The following is a 10,902-nucleotide window of genomic DNA, read 5'->3' on the forward strand; positions in this document are numbered from 1 at the left end:
CAGTGATGTCTATTTTTGTTTCTTTCATAAATATCAATACACTTTACAACACGAATTTCCCAAAAAATACTGTAGATCCCAAATTTTTCACAGTTTTTGCGAGAATCTGGTGTTCTATCGATTGAATTTTGTCTGTATTGTCTATTTTGATGCATTCTTAGGTACGCCGCCCTAATTTTGCATGGTTTCACGATTAATTGCTTATTCTATTGGTTGAATTTTGGCTGTATTGTCCAAAGGTAATGCACTTTTTAGGTATGCAGCGCCAATAAATTTTCTAGCCTGCAAAGTGTTTATGTCAGGTTGCTTTTGTGTGTTGTCAAACGTTGGTAGTTTCCCCCCAAAATGATTTTTAGGTTAGAGTTGAGTGAATTTGAAATTCACCTCTTTTCACCTGTGCTTTTTTTCTATAAATACCTATTGCTGTTGTGATTCATTGTTACAAATTATTATTGTTGTGTTCTGATTTTGCAAGTAAGCTACCAGAAAATGAGAATAGAGAACTCTTTTGATTCTTTGTGTGATGTTTTGCCTTGCAGAGAAACCTGGAGGATCAAGGTTCGTGTTGATCGATTGTGGGCTGTGCAGACCTTTATGAAACCTGACCAGATCAACTCTCTTGAGATGGTTTTGGTTGATGAGAAGGTAGATGTTGCATTCTAATCTGTTTTGCCTTGCAGAGAAACCTGGAGGATCAAGGTTCGTGTTGATCGATTGTGGGCTGTGCAGACCTTTATGAAACCTGACCAGATCAACTCTCTTGAGATGGTTTTGGTTGATGAGAAGGTAGATGTTGCATTCTAATCTGTTTTAAGTTGTGTATGTGCTTTGAATGATGTTCATTTTTTATGTCACATGGAATCATTAACAAGTTTATGCTGTTTTTGTTGCAATTTTTTTAAATAGGGGGAAAGATTCATGCAACTGTTCGCAAGCAGCTGGTGTATCTTTTTCAGCCGAAATTGGTTGAGGGTCAGGTGTACAAGATTTCTTTCTTTTCGGTTGCTCCCTATTCTGGCTTTTACCGTACCACACTTCATCCATATAAGATAATGTTTCAGATGAGGACTAATGTATCTCAGTCTCACAGTTCATTGATTGATCCTTATGGTTTGTCCTTGACCAAGATTTCTGAAGTTTGCAATCACACTGTTGACTATGACTACTTGGTTGGTATGTGTTAGTTGTTTTTGATGGTTTATTTTTTTGTTACATTTTTTTGTCCTATTTGTGTTGGTTTGTATTATAATTTTTTTTTATTTTTTATTTTATTGTTTTTCAAGATGTGATGGGTGTGATGAATGGTATATCCGCTGAGATGGAGTATATTAGGGATGGGAAGGTGAAAAGATGATTGTGATTGAGCTCACTGACGAAAGGTTTGTTTGTTGTTTGTTATTTATAAAGTTTTGGATGATGGTGATATGTTAAATGTTGTTTTGGGTGGCTGTTTGAGTTTCATGTTCATTTGATGCAGTGGTAAGTGTGAGTGTGCTCTCTTTGGTGACTATGTTGATCTTCTTCAGCGGTTGATGGGAAAGTCTGTTGATGGAATGCCAGTTGTGATTCTGTAATATGCAAAGATTAAAATTTTCAAAGGTTATTGTTTTGTTTATATTCTATTTGGATTTTTTTCATTGTATTTTTGTTTGGTTTTTTTTAATGTTTTGTTGGCCTTTGAGTGATTGAGTCTTTGAGTTTATTATGACAGATAAGCCTTCTCTCCAAAATGTGATGAGTACAACCAGGCTTTTGCTGAATCCTGAAATTAAGAAGGCTATGGACCTTAAGGATGGGTATATTTCTAGATTATGTGGTGTTGTGATGCAATTGAATTTTGAACAGATGCTTTAAATGGTGTTTTGTCTTATATTTGATGACAGGATTGCTCTCCATGGTGTTGAATCAAGCGCATTTGTTCCTGTAATTGGGCCAAGGGCTAGGCCTTCAATGGAGGAAGATTTCATTAGCCTCTATCCCCGAAAAAAAGATTGCTGAGTTGCTAGCTACCACAGAGGATGGTGTGTTCATAGTTTTTGGTGTTATTGATGGTTTTGTTGAAGGTGAGGAGTGGTGGTATCCCGCATGTCACTGTCACAGGGGAGTTACCCCTGATTCCGGTGCATACTATTGCAAGGGATGTGTAAAGCATGTGTTCCATATGGTGCCGAGGTTTGCTGATTCTGTCTAATTCATTTTCTTTAAATGTTATAATGGCCTAATAATATGATATTATATTGTTTATAATTTGTCTTGCAATTGAATCGGTAGTTATAAGTTGAAGGTTCGTGTGAGTAATGAGAAAGATGATGCAGTTTTTGTGATGTTTGACACTGATGTGAATTATCTTATTGGGAAACAATGTTTTGTCATGGTTTCTGCCTCCAATGTGTGGATTTGGCTGTTTAACTATGTTGCAGGGAAATTGATGTATATATAGGTTTGAAAATATCATTTATTTTTTGTAGGCTGAGGATGTTGGGTCATATCCTCCTGAACTTCTCTCACTTAAGGGGACCAAGATGTTGTTCAAGGTTGAGAAGACTTCTACAGTCAATGCTTTGTTTGATGGTTCATTCAGGGTGAAAAGGGTTTGCAAGGAGTCTGATATCCTTGCTAAATTTTGTGATAAAGGAGATGGCTACACCCCTCTTAAGGTTTGACCTTGATTATTGAAATATGGTTGTTTACATACATGCATATACCCAGCTCTTAGTTTATTGTATCCTGATTTTATGTTGGTTGTAGCGCGTATCTAGGGTACCACTTGCTCATAAGTCTGACTCCGAGAAGGACGATGATGCTGTTGATTTGTCACCATAGGTTTTTTATATAGCCTTGCATGAACAGGTCTTTTATCTGTCGTTGTTTTCGATTATACCGTTTGGATTGTATTGATCGTTTTATTGTTTTTTCTCGAAAGGATTGTGAGGATGCAGAGGCTGGTGATGTCCAATTGGGGGATGATGGTGATAATGTGATTGGATCTTCTCCAACTGTTTTGGATGGCAAGGATGGTAAGAGTGGACGGGTAGGCTATCAAGGTCTTCTGAAGTTGACATTGTTACTCAGGCTTTTAATTTGTTAATGTGTGTGACCTTGGTGATGAAAGACTTTTACGTGGGTTTATTATCTTGTTTGTACATGTCATCTCATATAACTATTTTATACGTGAGTATAATATAGGATCGTTTCCACAGGGAGTTACGTTCAATCATGAGTATTTTCACAATAATTCATATTAAGAGTTCGGGTATAATTTGTTTGTTTAATTAATTCTAGTTGACAATAAAATAAATATGATAAGAGATAGAGTAATTCCACTTGAGGTCAGAGACATCAACCAAGTGTAATAACTTACCATCTCTAAATCAAATAACAGAATAATAAAATAATAATGAGAAGAGATAGAGTAATTCCGCTTGAGGTCAGAGACATCAACCAAGCGTAACAACTGTAATCTCTCGATCAATTAACAGATTCTAGCTTTATAACCAATATTATCACAATCATTTCTACAACCTCCTTCGTGTCCAAAGTGATATTGTTATTTCCAAGTTATCGTTTAAACATTCGTGTCCTAATCATTTCAAAGATAACATAATCGATCGTGTCATAAAACGATATGTATTTTTATAACCTATCTTTTAAACAGTTGTGACCAAATCATTTAAAAGATAACAAAGTCGATCGGATAACTTAATCGACCGTGTCCAGCCTGACTAAATGTCCGAAAGCATTAAGTTCTTGATTAAAAGTGATTATCAAAGATTTACAAACTTGTCAAGAGTGATATAATTTAAGATAGATTGTTATTCTAGTTATAAATTCAAGAGTTTGTGTCCAAATCATCTTGAATCTTATTGAAAATATTATGAACAAGAATAACAACAATATTGAATTATTAAGCTAGAACCTAATGTATTAAAAGATCAAAAGATTACATAATAGCTTGTTTGATTACCTCAATACTACAAGAGTAGATGATAGTTACACATAGACATGTAAACTATGCAAAGGATGAAGGAAAGATGAAGATTCCATGCAAAGATCCTTGATGTCTCAATGAATCTAAGATTGAATCTACTCCTAAACCAATTGCTTTGTGTTTCTCTCAAGAAATATCTCTAACCTCTCTCTTAAAATGTAAACTAACTTAAGAAAATAAATATGTATGTAATTGTGTTGTTCCTCTTCCAACGTGTGTTCTTTTTCTTTGCTCACTGCATGTGTATTTATAGGCACCAATTGCTCAAAACATTTTGCTCTTTCTCCTTTCCCACGTGAGGAGCTTCTATGCCACCTAGTCTCACATGTGTGCAGATATTTTTAATCCAAAGGCCATGGTCCTACATGTAGCTAAATATTCTAACTAAAATACAACTTGCTCTCTTGCTTGTCCACGTGTAGTTGTGTGGTAGTAGTACAAAGATATTTTTCAATGCAAGCTGGTTTCCTATTTCTCTTGTGTTGTTTCTTCCCTTCAATTTTGTTATGCGGCAGCCCCCTTTTTATCATAGCATGCCTTTCCTTTGTCTTCTCTTGGGTCAATAACTCTCACTTGGTCAAAGCATAACTTTTCATCTAATTATGCATATATTTCTATTCACACTTCCATTTCATGTTAGGCTAGACAAGTGGTACAACACTAGTTGTTTATCATTCTCTTTAACCAAGAATATGTCACACTAATTAACCAATAATAGTAATAATACTACTTGATTCAATAAATCAAAAACAATAATTTATTTAAAATGAGTCTAAAATTAAACACTATACTAATAAAAATAAACTAAAAACTTAATTAAAAAGACTCTAAAAATGTGATATGACGGACTGTCATCACAACCCCAAACTTGAATCATTCCTTGTCCTCAAGGAATTCACTTGTAACATTGACAATTGACAGTAAAATAACAATTACCTAATCAAGCAATAGTACCCAAAAGTTCAACTCCTGACTAGCTAAAGATGAGCTAGTTTGACTTGTTTGCATCCACCATTCACAACTCCACACAATAATTTGATAAGGGTTCACACAGTCGACGTGCATGTCTACATATTACCATACGCTTGAAAAGTTTTTAAACGTCAATTAAAATCAATGTCATTACACACTTTGAGGTCTTTAAGGGTTATAACGGGGCTTAGGTAAAGATGGGATAATATTTGGATAAGTAGGCTACACAAAATTTGAGTTGGGCACTCCTACGAAAATTAAAGCAAAGATTCAATCCCTCATTCACCCTTTGAAACAACAATTGTAAAGGTACTAGAGATTATTTGTAACTATCGGGACAATCGAGTTTGAAATTACTCAGATTTTTCATTGTTTGTCCCCTTTTTCTTTTCATTCTATATTTTTTTTTATACACCATTTTTGTGTGTATTTTTCATGCTTTGTTCTTATTTCTCTAGTACCACACCCCCAAACTTAGTTGGTTGCAAATTCTAAAAGCAACCCCAAACTTATTGTTCAGCAACACCCTATTTAGCCTAACTCAAATATAACATTTTGGGTTAAATCCTAAAAGTCTCTAGGCTAAATATGTAGTTTGTCACCGAACAAAAAGATCTAAACCTACTGGCTCAATTTGGCTTTCAAAAAGGATAATTTCAAATTAAATAAAGGTAGGCTTCAAAGGCTCACAGGACCAAGCAATTTTGCCTCAGTGTGTAAATGACAAAGACCAATCAACAATAAAGAAACAATGCAAGTTCTAGAAATGTAGTTGCACGGAACACTCTATATAAGTAAATTGTAAAATAAAATTTGGCTATGAACCTTACAGTGTTAGATTTCTGGGAGTTGTGACTATCACATATGCCGTACACTTCGCCTTTGAATTTCAAGTCACTGCCTCCTTATGAACTTTTGGAATACCGCTTGACCACACAATTGTTACTAAACTGGAAAAGGTCAATAAACAAGCAAATTCATCAATAATAAACAAGTTTAGATTCAAGTACATAACAGGAGGTACACTGAGTTATCCAATTAAATAACACAACAATCAAAAGTTCAATTGACACAACTGTCAATAAATACGAGTTATTTTACACACTTTTTTTTTTTGTCACCTACAACTACATGCGATAAACATATAAATACTTACAAAACTGGGTGTACCTCCCAGCAAGAGCTTGTTTTACGTCATGAGCTCAACGCATTTATCTTTTTAAAAATCATGGTTCGACTAGTGAAATCGTCGGAAAACACTGATCAATTTCACCACCGTAGTAGGGCTTAAGTCTCTGCCCATTTACCGTCCAGCTGGATTTTGTAACTGGATCCTCTAATTCAACAGCTCCATATGGTTTCACCTCTTTAACCATGAAAGGTCCGGACCATTTTACTTTAATTTGCCCGGAAAAAGTTTGAGTCTTGAATTGAAAATCAATACCAATTGTCCCGGCATGAATTGCCTTTGGATGATCTTTTTATCATGGTATTTCTTGAGCCTCTCCTTGTAGATTTTTGAAGATTCATAAGCTTGATTTCTCATCTCTTCAAGCTCATGCATTTGAACTTTCCGTCTTTCACCGGCCTTCTCTTGATCGAAATTTAGGAACTTGAGTGCCCAAAATGCTTTATGTTCAAGCTCGACCGGTAAGTGACAAGATTTACCATAGACCATTTGGAAGGGAGTGAGGCCTATAGGAGATTTGTAAGCAGTCCTATATGCCCACAAAGCGTCATCAAGTTTAGCCGACCAATCCTTCCGAGATGTAGAGACCGTCTTCTCAAGTATTCTTTTGATCTCTCGGTTGGAAACTTCAGCTTGTCCATTTGTTTGCGGATGATAAGGTGATGCCACCTTGTGCTTTACTCCATAATGATCTAAGACTTTGGCAAGTTGTGCGTTGCAAAAGTGTGAACCTCCATCACTAATGAGAACTTTTGGTGTACCAAATCGGGTGAAAATATTCCTTTTAAGAAACTTCACTACCGTTTTGCTATCGGCTTTTGGCGATGCTACGGCTTCCACCCACTTTGATACGTAATCAACAGCTACCAAGATGTATTCATTAGAGAATGATGAAGGAAAAGGGCCAACAAAATCTATGCCCCAACAATCGAACACTTCTACTTCAAGGATGTTTTGTAGAGGCATCTCATTTCTTTTTGACATTGATCCGGTTCTTTGACATTCATCACAATACTTGCAATGTATATTGGCATCTTTAAAAAGTTTTGGCCAATAGAACCCGGATTGAAGTACCTTTGCGGCGGTTCTTTCTCCGTTGAAGTGACCTCCATAGGGTGAGTTGTGACATCGCCATAGGATCTTCTTTGCCTCTTCTTCATCTACACATCTTCGCAAGAGATTGTCTGCTCCAATTTTGAACAAGTATGGCTCATCCCATACATAATGATTAGCATCATGGAGGAACTTCTTGCGTTGTTGCCATTCATAATCTTCAGGAATGAACCCAGTTGCTTTGTAGTTCACCATGTCGGCAAACCAAGGTCTTGCATTGATTGCAAGCAACTGTTCATCTGGAAATTCTTCAAGAACTTCAGGTTCATTCTTTGTCACCTCATTGTTTGTCAACCTTGAAAGGTGATCAGCTACAAGATTCTCAGTGCCTTTCTTATCTTTGATCTCCAAGTCAAACTCTTGCAGCAACAACATCCATCGGATGAGCCGTGGCTTTGAATCAGACTTTGTGAGGAGATACTTGATAGCTGCATGATCAGTATAGACAACAATCTTGGAACCTATAAAGTAAGAACGAAACTTCTCCATTGCATAAACTATTGCAAGTAATTCTTTCTCAGTGGTGGCATAATTAATTTGTGCCTCATTTAAAACCTTACTTGCATAGTGAATAGCATGAAAAATTTTGTTCTTACGTTGACCTAATACTGCACCAACAGCATAATCACTAGCATCACACATTAATTCAAAATTTAAATCCCAATTAGGAGCTATGATTATTGGTGCAGTGGTCAATCTTTCTTTCAAAGTTTCAAATGCACAAAGACATTCATTATCAAAAATAAAAGACTTATCTTTGTTGAGCAAGTTGCTCATAGGCTTTGCTATCTTTGAGAAGTCTTTGATGAATCTTCGGTAAAAACCGGCATGGCCAAGGAAACTCCGAACACCTTTGACATTTACCGGTGGTGGAAGCTTTCCAATTACATCGACCTTTGCTTGGTCTACCTCAATACCCCTAGAAGAAATCTTATGACCAAGGACAATACCCTCGGTAACCATGAAATGACACTTCTCCCAATTGAGTACCAAACTAGTTTCAATACACCGTTTCAGTACGGTGTCCAAGCTCTTCAGACACATATCAAATGATGATCCAAAAATAGAGAAATCATCCATGAACACCTCCATACATTTACCAATTAAATCGGAGAAGATAGATTGAACACACCGTTGAAAAGTTGCAGGTGCATTACACAAACCAAATGGCATTCTTCGATAAGCAAAAATACCAAAAGGACAAGTAAAAGCCGTCTTCTCGTGATCATCAGGGTTCATGGCAATTTGATTGTAACCGGAGTAACCGTCAAGAAAGCAGTAAAAGGATTGACCGGAGAGTTTCTCAAGCATTTGATCCATGAAGGGCAAAGGAAAGTGATCCTTCCTTGTTGCTTGATTAAGTTTTCTATAATCAATACACATCCTCCATCCGGTGACGGTTCTTGTTGGGATTAATTCATTCTTATCATTGGTGATCACCGTCATTCCTCCTTTCTTGGGGACTACTTGAACCGGGCTTACCCAAGCACTATCCGAAATTGGATATATCATGCCGGCTTCAAGTAACTTCACAACTTCCTTTCGCACCACTTCTTTCATGTTTGGATTCAAGCGGCGTTGCGGTTGTGCTACCGGTTTGTAGTTTTCTTCCATCATAATCTTGTGCATACAATAAGATGGACTTATTCCTTTCAAGTCAGATAAATTCCATCCTATTGCTTCTTTGTTGGCTTTGAGGATTTCTACCAACTTTGTTTCTTCATCAATGGACAAGGAGCTACTAATAACCACCGGTTTGGTACCATCATTCTCTAGAAAAACATATTTCAAATTTGATGGTAAAACTTTTAATTCAACCTTGGGGTCATCAGTTTTTGTTTCTTCTTTAGATTCCTCTTTCAATTCTTCAAGTATGGCTTCATGTGCAGGAATCTTTTTCAAGAAATCTAACTCCTTTAAACACTCTTCAATTTCTCTAGTTTCATCTTCATTTATAGTATTGAGTGCGTCCATCAAAACACTCTCAAGAGGTGTTCTTTTGTGAATTTGCTTCCGAGTTGTCAAGATGACTTCTTCGGTTGCATCTATTTTGAAACATTCACCCTTGTCTTTGGAGTGCTTCAAAGCTTCCCGGATGTTGAAAGTAACCTCTTCATCATTTACTTTAACCTTCATGATATTATCATCAAGATCAATCATCATCCGAGCTGTCTGCATGAAATTCCTTCCCATCAAAAGAGGCACATCCTCATCTTCTTCGACATCCATTACCACAAAGTCAGCCGGAAAAACAAATTTGTCCACTTTTACAAGAACATCTTCGGCCATACCTAGTGGTTTTGCAAAGGATTTGTCGGCCAATTGCAACATCATCCTAGTCCGTTTTATACAAAGGTCACCAACTCTTTTGGCAACGGACAAAGGCATGAGATTTATGCTTGATCCAAGATCAAGTAGTGCTTTACCTACATGGTTTGTGCCAATAGCTACCGGTAGAGTAACTCTTCCCGGATCTTGTTCTTTCTTTGGCAACCTTCTTTGAATGATAGCACTACAAATGGCATTGATTTGGATAGTTTCTTCTTCATTGACTTTTCTCTTCTTTGAAAGGATATCTTTCATGAATTTTGCATAGACCGGCATTTGCTCCAAGGCTTCTGAGAATGGTATATCAATTTGTAACTTCTTGAAAAGTTCAAGAAACCTTGCATATTGCCGCTCTTTGTCTTTTTTCGATGGAGCATGTGGGTATGGTAAGCGTTGAGCCACCACTTGCTTCTCAACTTCTTGTTTCTTGCCTTTATCTTTCCCCACATCTTTCTTCTTCCTCTCCATCTCCTCTTGTTCCACTAGTTCTCTTTTTTTATTTTTTTCTTTTTCAACTAATTCTTCTTTATTCTTTATATACACTTCCTTTTCTATCTCTACTATATCTTCCTCCTCTACAACTTCTTCAACAACCTTCTTTTTCCCTTCAATAACATCACCTAACCCTTCACTTATCACCCTGCCACTCCTCATTGTTATAGCTTTTGATTGCTATGTTTTGGGATTTGGTTGAGTGTTGGCAGTGAATGGTCCTCCTTGTTGATTACCTTGTGCCATTTGTTGAGCCAATTGTCCGACTTGTGTTTCAAGGCCTTTGATCGACGCGTCGGTATTCTTTTGGTTGGCTATTGACAATTGCATGAATTGCTTCAAGGTTTCTTCAGTACTTTGAGAACTTGGTTGTTGTGGGTTATTTTGTTGTGGATTTTGGTATTGGTTATTGAATGGTTGTTGGTATTGATTATATGGTTGTTGGTATTGATTATATTGTGGATTCTGGTAATTGTATGGTGTTCTCCATGATTGATTGTATTGGTTTTGTCTTTGGAAATTGTTACTTGGATATCTTGGTTGAAAATTGCTTGGATTTTGGCCTTGATTTGAGTTCCCGGCTTGTTGCCTTGTGGTTGGTTAGGTCTTTGTTGTTGATTTCCCACATAGTTGACCTCTTCTTCTCCGTAAGAACCAGGTGTTGGACAAAAATCAGTGGGATGATCACCAGTACATAACTCACAAGTGTTAACCTGATGTGTTCCTCCTTCTTGCTTGAGAGATTCAAGAATTTGTTTTGGCATAGCTCTCATCTCCTTTTGCATTACTTCTATTTGTTGAGTGAGAAGCTTATTTTGAG

General features: G+C 36.7%; 1 protein-coding gene across 1 annotated transcript; it reads left to right on the plus strand.

Annotated features, from left to right (window-relative positions):
- Window positions 1-489: 489 nt before the first annotated feature.
- LOC146915356 (uncharacterized) lies at window positions 490-1,354 on the plus strand. The gene is made up of 4 exons (XM_085721329.1): window positions 490-645; window positions 730-786; window positions 957-1,173; window positions 1,284-1,354. The coding sequence occupies exons 1-4, from the start codon at window positions 490-492 to the stop codon at window positions 1,352-1,354; spliced, it is 501 nt and encodes a 166-aa protein (XP_085577455.1).
- Window positions 1,355-10,902: the final 9,548 nt, after the last annotated feature.

This window comes from Medicago sativa, chromosome 6, assembly GCF_051527215.1.
Source record: "Medicago sativa cultivar Bolivia chromosome 6, Bolivia_mono, whole genome shotgun sequence".
NCBI classification, from domain to species: domain Eukaryota; kingdom Viridiplantae; phylum Streptophyta; class Magnoliopsida; order Fabales; family Fabaceae; genus Medicago; species Medicago sativa.